Genomic DNA, 20,895 nt, shown 5'->3' with positions numbered 1-20,895 from the left:
TTTTTTACAGTATCGCCCAACAAAGTATCGTGATGTACCAAGTGTACCGATATTTTCGTACACCCTTAAATACAACACGGTTGCTTCATTTCAACGAAACAGCTAAACACCGCGGTGATGCGTGTTGTCAAACTCGAACAGCTTCAATATTCTTTTGTGTATGGGACATTAAAACACCACCGGCGTTGCCAACTTCTAGTTCCAAAATGATCATCCCTGTATCTGAGAGCTTTTTTTCCCCCTGTAACAAGATTGGTGCGGATGCAGATCACGCCATCATGTGCTGCATTTCACGTTTTGGTTCTTGCACGTGTCATCTACGATCCAGATAAGGTTTCTAATAGTTTTCGAATGCAGAGATTTGCTGATATGATTTTTGTTTTGTTGTCATTGCTTTGACATCCTGGCAAAGCCAACCATGCTTTCTTTTCTCATTCTATGTCTCAAGGACTTCTGAAATCTTTACACAAGCCACCCCCATATTTTACACTGGGCTTTCAGGTGCTTTTTTCTTTTTTTTTTTTGCCGAACATGCAAATGGATAATTGCACATTCCCCAAATGCAAAAAAAAGAGAGATTTGAGTATCTGAATGGAACGATTGATTTGTGTGTGTGTGTGTGTGTGTGTGTGTGTGTGTGTGTGTGTGTGTGTGACTTATTTTTATGATTTATATTTAATGTTTTTTACATTCTCCTGAAGGGTCCCTGTGGATTTCAGAGTAGACTAAGTTATTTTCTTCAATAGATTAAATTATATTTTTTTCTATGTGAATTTGCCAAAAAATAAAAAAATAAACTGCAGATCAGCTGAGACGTTGCAGCCAAACAATTTCTAAAAGTCTTTGTGTTTATGCGTAACTGACATGCTCGATTATGCGATTATCTAAAACTAAAGATCTGGTGCATTTTTTTTTTTATCAGGGTGAAACAGGCGATGGTAATAAATAGCTTCTTAGATCTATAGTATTGTGAAACCACAGCACTAGAAAAATAACGCACACACACACACACACACACACACACACACACACACACACACACACACACACAAACCCACCTGTGAGATGACTCAACGGTTCCACTTGTGACTAATTAGCGATGCTATGAATATTTTAGCGTCTCGAATGCAATGCAGCCAGACCAAAAACAGTACAGATTTCCTGTCTGCCATATTTGTTCGTTCTGAGATATGCGTAAGAGTCACTGCAAATGTTTCAACGTCGTAATTAACAACATCCAAACAGGAGACAGGAGTTCCAGAAGGATGAGAGTGTGTATCCCTGAGGTTCAAAAATACAATGTGACACAGTTGTCAAAAATAGGCTTCTGTTTTGACCGAGCAACATGACACCAGCATGCTCGGGTCTCAGGGGTTTGAGGACAGTAAGCACGGGGATGATGAGACCTCGTGGCTATTCATAGCTCTTTTGTTCGGTTTTAAGGCCAGTTGTCATGACCCAGTGCTTGTGATCCATTCCTGTTCATCTACGCTGCACTCCTAAGGAAAGGATGTGGAAAAGAAAGAAAGAATGGTTGATCAAGCGTAAGTCTTTAAAGCTTCATTCCGCATGGGAATCAAAGCTACGTGTAGCCGTGTGTGTGTTTTCTGTATGCGTTTTGTGTCTACAGTATTGTGCCTTACTTATAAAAGCTGTCATGTGAGAACATTCATGTCCATGATGGGTGAAGGATCTTAATTGCAGCTACACTCTGTATTTATTTGGAGCCATTCCGTTTTTTTGATCAGTTGTTATAAACATTTCAGTACCTGATGGACACCTGATCTTAAACATAATTTAGTCCCCATTCACTCTTGTAATAAGCTCCATTCTTCTGGGGAGATGTTCCACTAGATTTTGTGGAGACCACAAGGATGGAAACTAAAAACCAAATGGATCAGATTGTATTTTTTAAAACACGTTACTAGTTATTTATTATATAATATCTATTTATAAAAGTGTGTGCACCCCTGAGCATAAGATTGGTATGTCCTTCTTTTTGAAACATCTCATTCCACATTGTCTCCATTCGCTCTTATAATAAGCTCCACTCTTTTGTGAAGATGTTCTATTAGGTTTTGTGGAGATTTATGGGTTAGTAAAGTCAGGTCCTGATGTAGGTGATGTGAGGAGGCCTGGGGTTCAGTCAGTGTTCATATTCATCCTGTTTAATAGGGTTGAGGTCAGAGCTTTAGACCAGGAGATCTTCCACTCCAACCCATGTAAAGTTTATCTTCTTGGAGCTGGCTCGTCATGCGGAAACAGGTTTGGGTATCCAAAGTTCCACTGCATCCATAGACAATTTTTTGGTTCCAACTTCCTGTAACAAGGTGAGCTGAAAAGACTAAATGGGTGCAGAGAAGAAGCATTTCAACCAGTCTGATTCTCAGAAGATAGGGCAAGAAGTCCATAATAAAATCTGAATTCAGAATTTATTAGACAGTAATCCCTGGACGCTTTTATCTTCCCAAATCCATCCAAATTAATGAGTGTGCGTCATCTTGCCTCAGGATAACAGAAAAGCACTACTAAAGCCTTGAAATGTAAAATCTTCTGACCCTTTAACCCTTTTTCGAGTTCCTTTCACTTACTGAAAACAAGACTGAGGGTAAAAAAGTCCCCAAAACAAAACAGGAAACCAAAAAGAAGAAGAAAAAAAAAGTGGCTGGCCATGTGTATATTCTGCAGACTTTGCAAAGAACCTGTGCCTAATCTGTACACAACTCTAGTTTCTTTTCTCCAGTTGCTCTCTGTTTTGAATCATGCATTAGAAAGCTATAACTCCTAAAAAAAAATGTAAGGACTCCATTGTGTTCATGCACCACAGCTTTAACATCAATCATCTCTTTCAGCCCCCATGGAGTACCCTTTGGAGACAAAGTACAAGCCTGTGCTCGAGGTATTCCCCTTCACTGAAAATACACCAGCACTTTACATTGCAAAACAAGAGGAAAGTCCCACACTGTGGTTGGTCTACACAGGAATAAAAACGAGAGCAGTGCCAAGCAGCACCATTGTTCTAGTCAGCGTGATTGAAAGGAAACACTGTACTGTACAATATTAATGCTGTTTACTATTGATATCTGCCACTTATAATTACTACATGATCTCTGTATGGTCACCTCATTTCTCTCTGCGCAATGCTCTATCTATATTTATTATCTACTATACAGATATATTAGGGATGTGCATCTAAATAACTGAGGCCGATGCAATTCACATAGGCCATTATAACCATATAGACTGTATAAGACTGTAGAAAGATCATTACTTATAATCTTATACTCCAGTGCTCATGTTAGTTCTCACTCTCCAGTGTTCTGTATTGTTGAAAGATTTATGATCAAACTCTTGATGTCACCCAAATGAGGATGAGGTTCCCCTTTTGAGTCCGGTTTCTCTCAAGGTTTCTTCCTTATAACATCTAAGGAAGTTTTTACTTCACCAGTCACCACGGCTGCTCATCAGGGATAAATACACATCATTCACCTTAACTGTTGATTTCTGTAAAGCTGCTTTGAGACAATGTCTGTTGTGTAAAGCGCAATAGAAATAAACTTGACCTGACTAGATAGGCAATGATACGATACATATGAAGCAGCTACTCGTACAATGTGATACGATTCACCCCATTACGATCCAGTAAGATCCGATTTCGATTCGATTCGACACAATACGATTCGATGCGATGCGATGGAAAAAATAGGATTTGTAGTGCAAAAAAAGGAAAAGAAATAAAACCAGACGTTATTTTTCTGTTTTAATTGCAGGAAGTTACAGCTCTACCTCTGCCATGTTAATCTGTATTCTATGTGACTCTCAGGAGAACGCGCTCAAGAAACGGTTTAGCGAGGAGAAATCGATCTACAGATCAAATATTGATCACAAATTTTTGGTCACTTTCTAAATAATAAAAATATCGTGTTAGTACTAATAATTATATATAAATAATACAATTTTGACTAAGTGGATTATCATCTCTACCTGTAACCCAAACATGCTTTACAGTCAGTACCTCCTACAATACTGCAGTATATAAAGTAGTAATACTGCATTATACCAGTAGTTAAAGTATTTGTTCATCACACAGACTCAGCAGGCAAAATGATGATCGTAAACCTTTCGGTCTTTACCAAACCGTTTTCAGAGCCTAATCCCCCCGGACCCCATGAGCAAGCTGAAACTGAAGAGGCGTTGTCCCAAAGAAGAGTTTCCAAGTCTGGATGGAAACTACACCTGCATGGCCCGTGTGCTGGATCTACACATGTACACACGCCAGTTCAACCGGGCCACTGAGGGTGGAGTCATCTTTGATGACATCATTCAGCCGGGCCTGGAGGACCGAGGTGAGACGGTCTTATGATCAGATTTCGATTCGATTTCTATAATTGTGGTTATGGCAGTAGATCCTTCTGTAACTTTAAACTGGTTTCTACATTCTTTCAGAGGACATTTAAGACGATCTAAGCGTGAAGGAAGGGATTTTGAAATGTGGTGTTATATATCAATAAAAAATTATACATTTAAAGAAAATGATATAATCTATATACAGTAAGTTAGATAGATAGATAGATAGATAGATAGATAGATAGATAGATAGATAGATAGATAGATAGATAGATGCGGAAACCGTTGAGCAGGTACATCGAAATAATATAAACATAGATATTGATAATTGTTGTTACTTTAGTGCAGGATGTGTGTAATGTGTTGAGAATGTTGGTAGTAAAAATGTACTATATGATAAATGTACAACGTATATACAACTGTACAAAAGTTATACAGTGTGCATACAGATGATATATAGATATGAGGATAATCTGTTATATACCGTAATTTCGGGACTATAAAGCGCACCCATATATAAGCCGCACCCACTGAATTTTACAAATATTTTTATTTTTAACATAAATAAGCCGCACCTGTCTATAAGCTACACTGTCTATGTCTACATTGAAACTAATGAACTTTACACAGGCTTTAATGAAAGACAGTGTCTATTACATGGTGTAACGGGTGGAATATGTTGTGGCTCCTTTAAGAGCATAGTGGTATTTTGGGAATAGCCTCCGCCGCATTTTTCTGCTATTACTGCATGTGTGCAAGACCGAGGAATATGTCCTTATTATTTTCTGATGCTCATTTCTAAGTTTCTTTCACTAACCCATAACGCTGTTGCCAAGAAAAATAAAAAGCATGAGTTTTTGAAACATGTCTGTGCTTATATGATTTCTGTTACAACTGGAGTTAGCGAGCTCTCCCTTCACCCAGACTCAACACATTAAAATGGCTTGTATCTAAACAGTAGCCTACCAAGAAAGTCATTGTTCACTGTCTTCCTCCTTCCTTTCACAACTATTTCTCTCGGGAGTTTATCTTTTGGTATCGTTGTGCGTTTAAAAATCACCATCGATGGAAGTTTTTTCTCCCGATGTCGTGCAGCTCAGAACACAGAACACGGAAATTTCTTGGTCTAATGTTATGGGGTTCAGTTTTTTGGCTTAAAGTTTGTGAAACCGGGAAAAACCCAGGAAAAATCCATAAATTAGCCGCTTCATTGTTTAAGCCGCAGGGTTCAAAACGTGGGAAAAAAGTAGCGGCTTATAGTCCGAAATTGTAATTATTATGAATTATATACAGGATAATTGAATAGAAGGACTGGATAAATAATTGTCCAGAACTGCATGATGATTACTGTAGTAGAATCAGAAATGTATCAGTGAGCTGTAAGAGTTTTGTAGTGTGGAGTTCACTAGTTTGATAGTGAGGGGAAATGGGGAAAAAAGCTGGTCCTGAACCTGTTGGTTTTGGTGCGTATGTTCCTGTATCGCCTCCCTGATGGAAGGAAGTTAAATATTTTGAGACTGGGATGTGAGGAGTCCTTGATGATGTTGTGAGCTCTGCACACATCTGCTGTGGTGAAGCTGCTCATTGACTGGTAGTTGGCTGCCACTGATGCGTTGGGTGGTTTTGACCAGCCTTCGCTTCAAGAATAGATAAAGAACATCATTCATTTTTGAACAGGAAGCACACCCATGGCTGATTATTTCACAAGAACAGCCCCATCATGCTTTTATTCCTCACACGTTCTTTGCATATCAGTGCATGCTGGTGCAAAACCACACTTCTGGTCATTTACACTTTATAAACGTTATGTACGTCAGGCGTCGGAAAAATCACTCTTGCCATTGTGTGGAAGATGAAAAGACGCTCGCGGTGTGGAGGAAGGATGAGTCATAGCCAGCTCAGCACGTTTACAGTTCACATCACAACGCTCATACCTACCAGGATGTTTTTTAAGAAACATGTTCCAAACTGAGTTTCCCTCTGCAGACAGATTTTACTGCGTATTCTTAGAAGCGTAATCGTTTCTGGTGGTCTTTGAGTGATTAATATCTGATCTTTCTGCAGAAGTTCTGCTTTGTGTAGTGGAATTAAACTCAACCCTTGAAGGATGCTGAGTGGAAACTTGAGCTCAACATGTTCCTCTACCAACAATTCCAATGAAAAAGAAGAAAAAAATAAGTCAAAGTAAAAACTGCTAGACCCTAATCAAGGCATTCCACAGCTCTTATCGGATTTCTACATATGGTATTTATTTTGTAATCCAAACTTTCAGTTTATAGATAAACCAAAACCTTTTTTTTTTAAATCTGATAGCAGAATAAAAGCTCATCTGATACCTGATACCAATCTGATGTTGGCTTTGAAACGTTATTTGAAACGTCATTGTTATGACAGTGACATGCCTCAGGAGGTTGGAATGGCATTTTGGGCCATGTTGGTCTCTGCTTAATTTATGCTCACAGCACAATATACATTCTTCTTCTTCTTCTTTTGGCTGCTCCCATTAGTGGTCTCCACAGTGGATCATCTGTCTCCATACCCCTCTGTCCTCTACATCTGTCTCTTTCAAACCAATGACAATGCCACCGTGCACAAAGCCAGCTCCCTGAAATAAATGCTTTAAATGGGCTGGACCTCAAGTCTATTGAACAATGAATTGGAACGCTGACTACATCAGTACATGACTTTACTAACACCCTTGTGTCTGAATGAATGTCCACAAGCACATTCCAAAATCTCAGGGAACATCTTCCTCGAACAGTGGAGCTTATTATGAGTAAATGAAGACAAAATGTGGAATGGGATGTCCAAAAAGGTGTCCGTATATTGTCCATATATATTGCAAATCAGAAAACGATCTGAAAGATCAAACTAAAATTGATCGATTAGCCAATACAGAATTGTGTTCAGCTTTCTGGAACAATTTAAGTGCTCTGTAGACTCGATGGCAAGCTGAATTGAAATAGATGAACATTTTCCTAATGCATTTTCCCTTTTCATTTGACACAAGTCAATGAGATAGACTGCAATATCTTACTTGTATATATTTATGCAGTAGGTAGTGACTGTAAGGGTCTGAGCACGTCATTTGAGCTACCAAGGTATTTAAAAGAATTCCCAGAAGAAGGAACATCTGTCTCTGTGTGTTGAGAACATTATAACCTCAGCACAAGAGAAAGCAAAAACAAACTACTACATAAGAAAAATGGCCTACGAGAGCGTTTCTTAAACAAATGTGTCTACATGTGCCGATTTCTGTCTGTGATACAGGAACCAGAACGGGGCCCCTGAGTGCAGGCTGTTTAGCCGGAGACGCTCAGTCCTACATTCTCTTCTGTGACTTTTTTGAACGAGTCATTGAAGCGTACCACGGCTACAAGGTGCTCGGTCATGTTATGCATAAGAGCGACTTCAATTATGACAACCTCAAGGTGAGTGTTAGTTATTAGTTACACAATTAATAGTACACAACTAATTCTATACTGCATGAACTACAGACGTTTTCAGCAAACTGTTACCACAATTTTGGACGCACATCATTTTATAGGATGTCAATTTTGCCCCTTCGCTTCAATTAGTAGCCACTAACCTGCTCCAGCATGACAACACCCTTGTGCACAAAATCAGCTCCAGGAAAATATGCTTTAGATGAGCTGGAGTGGAAGATCTCCAACCCTATTGAACATGATGAATGTGAATGCTGACTGCACCCAGTCCTCCTCACCCTCAACTCACCTACACCAGTACCTTATTTTAATGACATACTTGTAGATGAATGAATCTCCAAAAAAAATCCAGTTGAACATCTTCCCAGAAGAGTGGAGCTTATTATTAAAAAAAATGGGGACCAAAGAGTACATACCAATCTTATGATCAGATGTCCACAAACCTTTGCCCATATAGTGTATCATTAGTGTGCAATTGTAGGCCCTATGAGTGAGTGTGTGTGTGTTTAGGGAGGTGATGACTTCGACCAGGAGTATGCTGTGAGCTGTGAGGTGAGCGTATCTCGCTGCATTGAGGACTTTTGCTTCCCCACACACTGCAGCCGAGGGGAGCGAAGACAGCTCCTTACACTCGGCAAAAAAGGTACTGAAATCCAACTGTGGAGTGTTAAACGAGTCCGATCCGTGTATGACGAACCACAATGATTGCTTTTCCAGCTCTGGACCAACTTGGTGAAGAACTCCCAGGCAAACTTTACTCCATGGAAGACCTCAACCAGGAGACGGAAGATAAAGGGCTCGTTCTGGATGCCCCGCCCATTATGTTAATGAAGACCGGCGTGGCACGTGATTGGCCTGATGCACGGGCCTTGTGGTAAAACTCCCACCATGATACCATACAATTAAGTTTATACCAGCACTGTAACAGAAATGATAGGGGTCATGAATGTCCTACACGGTCTCTAAGTATAACACTGACATCATAGTTTTGCTCATCTGAATGTATGTGTGTTACTTACCATCTTACAGGTTGAGTGAGAACGGGAGCCTGGCAGTTTGGCTAAACATGGAGGACCATCTGAAACTGGTGTCTTCCAGAACCGACGCTGATCTTCAGGAAGCCTTTGCATCTATATGCATCAATCTAGTAAAGGTGAGACTTCCGACATCTCAACCACTAAGCTACGTGGGGGAAGGGGTAACTCAGTGGTTAAGACTTCTGCTTGACTTCTGATCAGAAGGGGCGTAAGTTCAAATCCCATCACTAAGCTGCCATCATTGTGCCCATGAGCAAGGCCCTTAACCCCTCAGTTGTATCTGGACAAATGCCATAAACATAAATGCTTAAAGCTATTTTACCAAACTGTCCCCACCAAACTGTCCCCACAAAGTTGAAGTCACACAATTGTCGTTGGATGTTGTAGCATTGAATTCTCCCTTCGAACTAGGAGACCCGAACCTGTTCCAGCAAGCCAGGTCCGTGAAGATACACTTTACATTGGCTGGATTTGGTGAAAGATCTCCTGTTGAAAAAGCTCCAACACTATTAAACAGGATGAATGTGAACACTGACTGCACACCAGACCTCCTCACCTCACCAACACCAGTACCTGACTTTACTAACACCCTTGTGTCTGAATGTGAGCAAAAATCTAGCAAATCTAATCAGGTGGCCACACATTTTTGGGTGAAAGACTGTTTGTTTTCTTCTAGTTGGAGGCCATTTATAATAAACTAAGACACTCGTTTATCTGGAAACCTCACTTGGGCTGGGTGGTGAGCTCCCCGGCAGAGGTGGGCACCGGTCTGAAGGCCACGGTTACCATCAGGCTGAGACACCTGCCTAAAAACAAACACTTGGAAAACATCCTGGACAGACTGCGACTGCGCATGGAGGCGTCCAGTATGTACATAAATTTACGTTATTAGGAACACCAACATATGCAATTAACCAGACACCGCTAACCATGGTGCTGAAGAACAATATGTTCTAGACAGGTGTAAATGTTCATCCATGAAGTGTTGGTGAATGTAACTTGTTTGTTAGGACTACACTTAACTCCTTGTATGTTCTTGGTCTCTCAGACTCACATGGGCTGTACAAAATAAGCAATCAGCAAACCATTGGACTCACTGAAGTGGAGTTTATGCAACTGGTGGTGGACGGGGTTAAACTTCTCATCCGGATCGAGAAGAGACTGGAGGATAACGCGGGGATCGACGACCTGGTGCCGGCGCAGAAGTAGAGTTTAACAGAGATGCATTGTGCATTGTATACGCAAAGCTCTGCGTAGTTAAATCACTTAAATCTTTATTCTGTGTAGAACTTTATTGATTTATTCAATTTTTTATGTAGTGTGAAGTTGAACTGTTCCACTGTACACTGATCAGCCATAACATTATGACCACCAGCCTAATATTGTGTTGGTCCCCTTTTGCTGCTAAAACAGTCGTGACCCATCGAGCATCAACGTCATGAACTTCAGCAGTTTGAGCTACAGGAGCTCGTTTGTACGTACCAGCCTTCGCTCCTCACGTGCATCAATGAGCTTCGGCCACTCGTGACCCTGTCGCCGGTTCACCACTGTTCCTTCCTTGGAGCACTTTTGATAGACACTGACCACTGGAGATCAGGAACATCCCACAAGAGCTGCAGTTTTGGAAAAGCTCTGACCCATTTGTCTAAACGTTACGATTCAAGGACAAAATGTTCACTTGACTAACAAATAAATCCACCCACTAACAGATGCCATGATGAAGAGATCATCACTGTTCTTCACTTCACTGCTCATAATGTTATAATGTAACATGATCGGTCTAAGTTTTGCAATTTCTTTAAAATACTGACTGATACTACGAAATATTTCTTTCACTTGAACTAGGAGACCCTGTGCACCAATCCACCTCCATAAAGATATGCTTTACATGAGCTGAAGTGGAAGATCTCCTGCTATAGAGCTCGAAACCTATTAAACAGGATGAACGTGAACGCTGACTGCACCCCGGACCTCCTCACTTTCTCACCCTACATCAGTACCTGACTTTAAACCCTTAACACCCTTGTGGCAGAATCTAGTGGAACATCTTCCCAGATGAGTGAAAGTTATTAGAAGAGCAAACGGTGACCAGATGTGGAATGGGAAGTTCAGAAAGAGGATAATCTTATAGTCAGGTGTCCACAAACATTTGTTCATGTAGTGTATGATAATACAGGGCTTTGTACGCAGTGACACACAAATAGTGTATTTCAGCAAATTCATTCTGAAAAGCAGAAAAATTACTGAATTGTAATCAATACAATAAAAAAAAGACATTTTGGCTCAGAATTTCATTTCAAGTAAGCTTTAATGTGCACCAGTGAGACTGAACCTTTATGACCTATGAGACCTTGAGGAATGTACAGTACTTTACTGTGGGAGGAGTCCGGGGGCAGTAGTAGTGTAATGACTGGGAGAGGAGGGGTGGGGTGGGGGTATGGTGGGGTTGTGAGAGGGGTAGGAGGAAAGTGGAGGGTGTGGGGTGGTTGGGCGCTAGTTGCATTTTAAGTAAATCTTCAGTCGTTTGTCCAAACAACACCTTCAAGCAGCTCCGTTCGCTAAGGCAGCATAATCAAGCATCTGTTCAGTAAACGTACCGTCACGACAGGAAACGCGACGCTCCTCGAGGAACGGCGTAACCAGATCACAGCTTAAAACCTACGAAAGATCCTTTAAAACCTTTTTTTTTTCTTTTTTTAAATAAGCGAACGGAAACAAACATCCTCTTGAAACGTGTGCAGTCGCGGAGCAACGGGGCGTCAGGATTACAGTAATACAACAAAAAGCATTGCACGTTTAACCCTCGTTACTTCAGTACACAGGAACATCATCACCACCACCATCGTCTCCATCATCACTAATTACAAAAGGAAACGGAAAAGTCACACGTACTTCGTTTCCACACGAGGAGGACAGCGTGGTGGTGAAGATGGTGTAGGAACCGTAAAAATAAATAAACGCAAGATCTTCCCGGGAGAACGAGACGAAATCAAGGAAAACTCGAAAGAAAGACAATCTGGTCTAAACGAAAAAAATCCTATTCCAGGCTACATCTGCTACATCTACAGCGTTCTCCTCCATCAAACCAAAAGCTCGATCCCTTTTACAGCATACGTCGGATGGAGGGTCAAACTTGCACGACTTGGAGACGTAGGCCAGACGGATAGAAGAAAAAAAAAAGTCTGCAGGCTAAAACGTTGCCTTTGGGAAATGTGCACGGCCTGGTGTACGAAACACTGTCATTTAACGCTACTGTGGAGAGAGAAAAAAAAAAACGAAGAAACATAATATACGGATAAAAGTTTTGGGACGCCTGATTTCTCCAGCGAGACGTGGCATCTTGCAAAATTGGAGGCACACAATTAGATCATTTTAGAAGTTTTTCCACCACGCTTTGAACGAGGAGATCCAAACCTGTTCTAGCGTGACAATGTGCACAAAGTGCCCCAGCTCCATGAAGATCTGCTTTCCATGGGTGTAAAGCAAGTGTGTGGAAGATCTCCTGCTAGAGAGCTCTGACTGCACCCCAGGCCTCCTCTATCTCACCTACATCAGAACCTGGCTTTGCTAACACCCTGGCCAATGAATGAATCTCCACAAAGATCCAGTGGAACATCTTCTTAGTGAGTGAAGAGCAAATGGGGACCAAATGTGGAATGGGATGCTGAAAAAAAAACGTTTGTACACACACATACATATACATATATATATATATATATATATATATATATATATATATATATATATATATATATATATATATATATATATATATATATATATGTATGCATATATAAATTAATAAAATGTCATGGTAGAGGGAAACAAATAATAATACAAGGAAAGTAAAAGCTAAACATAACCGTCTAAACATTTTTTTGTGCAGAACTCAATACTTTACAACACCTTCGGATACGTAGGCTGAAAGAGTCTTGTATTATACAAGTCTATGAACAATTCAACAAAACGTTCGGTATCTTAACTGTACATGTGGAAAAAGTAGCATTAAAAGTCTCTGCTTTCGCCTACAAAGGTGGTTCTGTAAAGGAACACCGACCTGCTGACCCTCACACGGGTTTCGTTATTATTGCAAAGATGTTTATGCGCTAACCTTGTGTATATGTGGGAGGAAAGTAGGGAACTGGGGATACCAAGGATGCTCTTATCTTTATATATATATATATTATATATATATATCTCGACTGGCCAAACCCATACATCAGTAGCCTCAGAAAGCAGTAAACTCAAAATGGTGCCCAAACGATCCAGAAACGCACTGTAGACATCGACGCAGCGAGATTCCGTGGTGCAGTTTTTGGCGTTATCGCTCCCCCGACCCCGACCCCCATCACAGCTTCAGCTCGTTGGCGATTTTGGATGCGATGTTCTTGAAGGCGATGGAGGTGCCCGAGATGCGCTTGAAGCGGACGCCGTTGAGAGACAGGCGGGGCAGCTTGCATACTTCCATCTCCCATTGGACGAGGCTGTCCTGACGGGCGTCGCCGTGAACGCAGAACAGCAGGAAGCGCTCGCGCTGCTCGTAGTCACAATTGTTGGCGTCCAGCACCTTGCGGATTTCTCGCATCATGTCTCCGGGCTCCATGGAAGACGTCGTCTTCATGCTCCACGTGAAGCGTAGGGACCGAGGCTTGGAATCGCGCCCGTCATCTTTAGGTTCTCCTAAGCTGCTCCTGAGAAGGAACACAAACCCGTGGTCATATTAAGATTCGATTTGAGAGAGAAGCTCGGCTGAAATAATGCTGTTTGATATACCTGAATTTTTCAACCATATGTGGTTCTTCTGCAAAAGGTTACCACAATGTTGGAGGCACACGGTTCTATCAGATCTCTGTGGATGTGGTGGCATGATATTTTCTCTTCCATTGAATTAGGAGTGCCCTGGTGGTTTACACAGGATGGAGTGGAAGATCTCCTGCTATAGAACTCTAGACCTCGTTAAACATGATTGAATGTGAACGCTGACTGCACCCCAGGCCTCCTCACCTCACTGCATGTTAATTAAGCTGCTGATTTGATTTTATGGATTTAATAAAGAATATTTTGTAAGGTCCTGTACTTTTTGAACGTCTCATTCCACATCAAGTCTCCATATGATGATCCGAAGATGTTCTACTAGATTTCATGGAGATTCATTCAGCCTCAAGGATGAGTAACGGCAGGTAGTGATGGAGGTGAGGAGGTCTGGGGTGCAGTCAACGTTCACGTTTATCATTGTTCATTAGGGTTGAGATCGGAGCAGGAGATCTTCCACTGCAACTCATGTATCTTCATGGAGCGGGTTTTGTGCACAGGAGCATTATGCTGAACGGGTTTGGGTCTGAAGTCGAAATCTCCAGCATCCAAAAACACTTTTGCGAAGGTTTTTGAAACTTCCCAGGAATTTATGGTAATGAATTAGAAATGTATGGAACTGTTTGGTCATAAGATGAAAAGCCTGCAAACTTTTCATTTAAAAGAATGACCTTTTTGACTTTGATTTAATTGTTAATATAATTTTGTTGCACATGGAAGCTTTATATAGTAAATTATTGCAATATTTATGTAATTTACGTGAAAAACGTTACTTTGCATGCAGGTAGAAATTCAACTGAAATCGCATTAAATCTGGTTGTTTTCACCAAAATTTCCTGCAAGATTTATTTTCTCAACTACATTTATGTTCCCTGTGATAGACTAACCTGCAATTTGGTAAATTCCCAGTTTATTCCTATTACTTCCCATGAAAACTTTCCAGTTTTGAACCCTGGGAAGAACCACATATGGCTGGGAAATGCTCACAAATGTATCCGTGATGTAACACCGGGAATAATATTGAACTGATTCTTCTCTCCGTTATTTTTGCATCAGTTTATCGTTTTTTTCTAACGTTTTCAGCGCTCGTGCTCATGATAAGTGCATGGATGAAGACCGATGCGAATGCCAGCACATTAATTAACACAGACGCAGACGTATAATGGAGGCTTTCGATACACAAAGATGATTTGAGTGCCACCAGGTGTAAGGATTTTCCATAAAAAAGAGTACAAATAGAAAAAGAGAGATGGAAAAAAACCCTAATAATTATAGATGCGAATCACACAGCATACAGTGTATTCATTCAAGATATAAGCAGTGCATGTCTGGGAATGTGGACCTGTGGAAACATGGCAATAATGCAAAAATGGCAACCTGCTCATGTCACTCAAACACAGATAAAGCCTGTGTTGACAAGACAGTGGTTTATGGGTGAAACACTGCCCCCTTTTGGCCAAACCAGTATTAAAAAATTTAAACCAGACCTCAAAGCAAACAAAAAAAAAATTCTACAAAGGCGTCACTGATGTCTCACCTCAAGCTGTTTGCTCTGCATCTGGTATCTCCTTCATTCGGTAGCCTGAAAGACAGAGTTCAGATTGAGATACAGGAAAAATAATGCTGAACCCCCACAAACACACAGCAGCAAATATCTCATGCACCGTTAATGCGAGCGACGTCTACTGGAGCTTCCATTAAATACGCGTTCTTCTGATCGCTGCGTATGTCTACGAGATCTACAGTTAGTACGTTCGTCTGAAATACTCTACATGGACTAGTGTTTGTGGACCATAAGATTGGTATGTGAACATCTCCACTTTTCTGAGATGAAGCTCTACCAGATTTAGTGGAGATGTCAAGATTCTGGGGTTGAACGGAGTGAAGAATTCTGTAGTCACACACCAAACCTGTGTTTGGGAAGGAATGGAACATGCACGTCAGATTCAGGGATCAGTTTTAAAGAAAAATAAAGTCATGGATCAGCACCACTCCGTCCTCCACGAGGCCCTGAAAGAAGGAGCGATCGTGCACGTCTGCACAGAGGAATAAGCGAACACGGTTTCTACATGCGGTATATATAATATTTAGAAAAGTTTGTGGACACCTGATGATTGGTATGTTCTTCCTTTTGCTCTTACAATAAGTACCACTGTTCTGGGAAGATGTTCCACTAGATTTTTGTGGAGCCACACCTGATGTAGCTGAGGTGAGGAGGCCTGGGGTGCAGTCAGAGTTCACATTCATCATTGTTCAATAGGGTTGGAGCTCTACAACAGAAGATCTTCCACTTCCGCTTCGTGCACAAGAGCAGTATCATGATGGAACAGGTTTGGGTCTCCTCGTTCAGGTGAAGAGAAATGTCATGCTTCCAAATCCAACTTTTATCTACAGTTTAAAACAAGAGCATACCAAGCACATCTTGTGCTCAGGTGTCCACAAACTTTTGCCAGGATGATGTAAACCTGATTACATAAAAAAATAAATAATAATAATAAATAAATAAATAAATAAATAAATAAATGTATTGCATTTAACGACTTCATGCAGATTTTACAGAAATACGTCTAAACACAAATACTAATCACTGCATTTCTATTTCATTTCATATGTAAATAATGTGACACAAACATACAATTTGCATTATTATCTAACTAGATTTTATTGCAGTTTGTATTTAAGATTTTTAATTTCAGCTATTTTTCGGTTCGTTTTCGAATGAAAATTATTTTGGTCATTTTTATGTTTAAAAAAAAAAAAAAATCAATCCTTTTAGTTATTTTATTTTAATATCGAGTTTCTTACATCTCATATATGATCTTATAAAGCATAATAAATGACCATATATCATACAAATCTAATAAGCTACAGAAAGTCACCCAGTGTTGAATTGAGTTTTTTATGATATTTATGATATTTATTCTTTTTTTATTATTTGATCAGAAACAGAATCGTACACTAATTAATACACTAATAAATAAATAAATAAACAGACTTTTCCTACCTGGAAAAGTGTTCCACTACTTCTAATTCGCTGCTGATTTATTTAGCTCTTTACACTGCCACCTATCGGTCATTTAAGATTCTGCAACTTTAATGGATTCACTCCGTTCAGCCTCCGCCTCTTTGTCAGACCACCTGGAGGCGCTATTCTCTAAAATTAGTTTTGGCTCGTTGATGAACATCCTATATCAGGGCGCTGGTACACGTACGATTTTAATTTTGAAGCTCTAGATATGTTCAAACACCGAGCCAACAGCTTCAGTCTGAGTGTGATGGAGACGGACGACCGACTCACCTGCGCACAAACTTAGATGTGATCTTACTGATGATGCCGGTTGAAGTTCCTCTCCGGGTGTGAACCAGCGCTCCTGTGTCGTGCGAGAGCGTAGGAGAAGCAGGCGGTCCGTTGTAGGTGGCGCTACGCCGCTCTCTCAGCTGGGCTCCGTGGAAGGTGCTGCGGGTTGACGTGCCCCGGGGGAAACGTGTTCGGTCCGGAGTTACACTGCTGATGCTGTGGGTTGATGGAGATGCGGCAGGTACCCTGGAGCTAGAGGTAGGACTGAAGAGAGAGAGAGAGAGAGAGAGAGAGAGAGAGAGAGAGAGAGAGAGATAGCAATAGATAATCTCAAGCACCAATCAGCAGTCAGGAAATCAAATACACCTGATACTAATACAGACATCTACTTTACTTTGCAAGCTCTAATTAGAGTGATGGGTCTCACCCTTTATACTCTGCATTGTCCTCTATTGGGGGTAAGGGGGACTTGGTGGGATGGCTTGAGGCAGACATGGACTTCACATGACGTGTCCGAGCTGAGGAGGCTCCAGGAGACACAGAGGAGCCACTACCAGATGCAGACATCTCTGTCAGACTGAAGAAGAGAAGCAGCATATATATATATATATATATATATATATATATATATATATATATATATATATATATTTTTAGGGCTGTCAATAAATTTTTTGTCAAACAATATTTAATCGCGATTAATCGCACGATTGTCATGAGTTCACTTGTGATTAATTCGCAATGTTCAAAATGTACCTTAAATTAATACCTTTTCATTTTTTTTTCAATACTCTAATCGACACAGATAAAATATTGATGCTTTACGCAAATGTATGTTTATTATTAGTGAAACCAAAATCAACACAGGGCATGAAGACATCTTGTAAATGTTTTTAAGTATTTATGTGATTTAATAACCAAAAACCGATTAAATAACCAATACATAGTAGAGCGTATATTCGCTGCCTACATATATATTTAAACATTTAAAAAAACCAGACGGCCCAATCGTTTTTGTCTTCTTAAATATGCCTTTTCAAATCCGGGGAGATTTTTTTGGTTCCAAAGAAACTGTGATAAATATACATTTTTACATAAAAAATTTAGGGAGTACATTCATCTTAATACAGTTAACCCTCAGCAATCAGGGATAGAGGGAGAACCATCAGAGACCAGCAATTAAAAGTACAGTTTCTAAACGTCTTGCTAGAACCTTAGCTAGTGGTTTCACATTAGAACAGACTGGACAGATGGGAGGAAAGCTACTGCGCTGGGAAGGGTCCTGTCGTTCCTATCATTCCTGGTAATAAGAGAAATAATAGCCTGCAGTAAGGAGTGAGGAAGGATATCTGAATTGTAGGACTCATTAAACATGTTAAGGAAAAAAGGTACTAATTTATCAGAAAATGTCTTAAATAGTTCGACAAGAAGCACTTCTATTTTGAAGTTGAAATAAGATGTTGGATTTTTCCAATCGGGTGGACATGAGTTCAAATCCCAGCACTTAACTCTCAATTGCTCAACTGTGTAACTAAAATAAATGTAAGTCTATATTCTTATATACAGTGAGGAAAATAAGTATTTGAACACTCTGCTATTTTGCAAGTTCTCCCATTAGAAATCATGGAGGGGTCTGAAATTGTCATCGTAGGTGCATGTCCACTGTGAGAGACATAATCTAAAAAAAAATCCAGAAATCACAATATATGATTTTTAAACTATTTATTTGTATGATACAGCTGCAAATAAGTATTTGAACACCTGTCTATCAGCTAAATTCTGACCCTCAAAGACCTGTTAGTCTGCCTTTAAAATGTCCACCTCCACTACATTTATTATCCTAAATTAGATGCACCTGTTTGAGGTCGTCAGCTGCATAAAGACACCTGTCCACCCCATACAATCAGTAAGAATCCAACTACTAACATGGCCAAGACCAAAGAGCTGTCCAAAGACACTAGAGACAAAATTGTACACCTCCACAAGGCTGGAAAGGGCTACGGAAATTGCCAAGCAGCTTGGTGAAAAAGGTCCACTGTTGGAGCAATCATTAGAAAATGGAAGAAGCTAAACATGACTGTCAATCTCCCTCGGACTGGGGCTCCATGCAAGATCTCACCTCGTGGGGTCTCAATGATCCTAAGGAAGGTGAGAAATCAGCCCAGAACTACACGGGAGGAGCTGGTCAATGACCTGAAAAGAGCTGGGACCACCGTTTCCAAGGTTACTGTTGGTAATACACTAAGACGTCATGGTTTGAAATCATGCATGGCACGGAAGGTTCCCCTGCTTAAACCAGCACATGTCCAGGCACGTCTTAAGTTTGCCAATGACCATTTGGATGATCCAGAGGAGTCATGGGAGAAAGTCATGTGGTCAGATGAGACCAAAATAGAACTTTTGGGTCATAATTCCACTAAACGTGTTTGGAGGAAGAAGAATGATGAGTACCATCCCAAGAACACCATCCCTACTGTGAAGCATGGGGGTGGTAGCATCATGCTTTGGGGGTGTTTATGTGCACATGGGACAGGGCGACTGCACTGTATTAAGAAGAGGATGACCGGGGCCATGTATTGCGAGATTTTGGGGAACAACCTCCTTCCCTCAGTTAGAGCATTGAAGATGGGTCGAGGCTGGGTCTTCCAACATGACAATGACCCGAAGGCTCTGTAAGAAGCATATCAAGGTTCTGGCGTGGCCTAGCCAGTCTCCAGACCTAAACCCAATAGAGAATCTTTGGAGGGAGCTCAAACTCCGTGTTTCCCAGCGACAGACCAGAAACCTGACTGATCTAGAGAAGATCTGTGTGGAGGAGTGGGCCAAAATCCCTCCTGCAGTGTGTGCAAACCTGGTGAAAAACTACAGGAAACATTTGACCTCTGTAATTGCAAACAAAGGCTACTGTACCAAATATTAACATTGACTTTCTCAGGTGTTCAAATACTTATTTGCAGCTGTATCATACAAATAAATAGTTAAAAAAATCATACATTGTGATTTCTGGATTTTTTTTTTTAGATTATGTCTCTCACAGTGGACATGCACCTACGATGACAATTTCAGACCCCTCCATGATTTCTAAGTGGAAGAACTTGCAAAATAGCAGAGTGTTCAAATACATATTTTCCTCACTGTATATATATATATATATATATATATATATATATATATATATATATATATATATATATATATATATATATATATATATGGTATTGTTATATAAATTCCACCCATGTGCCAGTGTAATGAGATATTTAATGCTATTCAAGTCACCCAACAGTGGGTTTAATGTAATGGCTGATTGGTGTATATATGAACACATAAAATAAGGTTTGAGTTGATTGACAGCCAGAACTATCTTTAATCAAATGAAGTTTCCTCGAGAGAGCAGGAAGCGAAGCTCACCTGCTGTCCTTTCCATTCGGAATGGCAGAGTAACGCTCTGTACTGGTACGCTCGCACACGTATGTGTTTCTCCGCGTCATCCCTCCGCTTGTGCTGTTCTGCATACATGAGAAAACACATATCTTTCCTGCAACGTCTTGGATTAATGACTACAATCAAACGACAGCGCATCTGTGTGTGACCCGAGCGTGCGAGCTCTCACCCCTGAGGCTGTAGAAGACTTTCTGCGCTCCTGTGTGGTCAGCGGTGAGACGGCCATGTCTCCTTTAGAGCTGGAGGTGGGGAGCTTCCGAGCCGCCTCCCACTCCTCTTTCTTCTCTCCTTCTACGCTGTTGGCCTGAGCGCGCTTGGTGTAGGATACGGCTGGGGGGATCGACGGGGCAACTGCAGGTCACACACACACACACACACACACACACACACACACACACACACACAATTAAGTCAAACATTAAATGCTCTCGTAGTCATACTGAGGTCCATTTCACTGAAAATGATAATGGAACCGAATAGAAAGAGAAAAAACATCTTTGTGTGTAAACTG

At 40.7% G+C, this 20,895-nt stretch overlaps 2 protein-coding genes across 2 annotated transcripts in view; one reads left to right on the top strand and one right to left on the bottom strand.

Annotated features, from left to right (window-relative positions):
• Positions 1–951: 951 nt before the first annotated feature.
• zgc:172076 lies at positions 952–10,197 on the top strand. Its single transcript, XM_046857829.1, has 9 exons — positions 952–1,544; positions 2,853–2,899; positions 4,148–4,346; positions 7,618–7,778; positions 8,304–8,436; positions 8,511–8,667; positions 8,823–8,946; positions 9,507–9,696; positions 9,879–10,197. Exons 1-9 carry the CDS (start codon positions 1,511–1,513, stop codon positions 10,037–10,039), a joined length of 1,206 nt encoding a protein of 401 aa, XP_046713785.1. The 5' UTR covers positions 952–1,510; the 3' UTR covers positions 10,040–10,197.
• Positions 10,198–12,676: 2,479 nt separating this feature from the next.
• Positions 12,677–20,895, bottom strand: part of mark1 (MAP/microtubule affinity-regulating kinase 1) — a 34,402-nt gene continuing 26,183 nt past the window's right edge. Inside the window, exons 13-18 of the mRNA XM_046857115.1 lie at positions 20,554–20,735; positions 20,352–20,449; positions 17,368–17,517; positions 16,941–17,204; positions 15,180–15,224; positions 12,677–13,521 (exon numbers count right to left, since the gene is read on the bottom strand). Coding sequence (XP_046713071.1) covers positions 13,179–13,521; positions 15,180–15,224; positions 16,941–17,204; positions 17,368–17,517; positions 20,352–20,449; positions 20,554–20,735 — 1,082 coding nt within the window. The 3' untranslated portion in view covers positions 12,677–13,178. The remainder of the gene's footprint in view (positions 13,522–15,179; positions 15,225–16,940; positions 17,205–17,367; positions 17,518–20,351; positions 20,450–20,553; positions 20,736–20,895) is intronic.

This window comes from Silurus meridionalis, chromosome 9, assembly GCF_014805685.1.
Source record: "Silurus meridionalis isolate SWU-2019-XX chromosome 9, ASM1480568v1, whole genome shotgun sequence".
NCBI lineage: Eukaryota > Metazoa > Chordata > Actinopteri > Siluriformes > Siluridae > Silurus > Silurus meridionalis.
The sequence above is the reverse complement of the archived record's forward strand: the minus strand, read 5'-3'. Positions and strand labels throughout refer to the sequence as shown.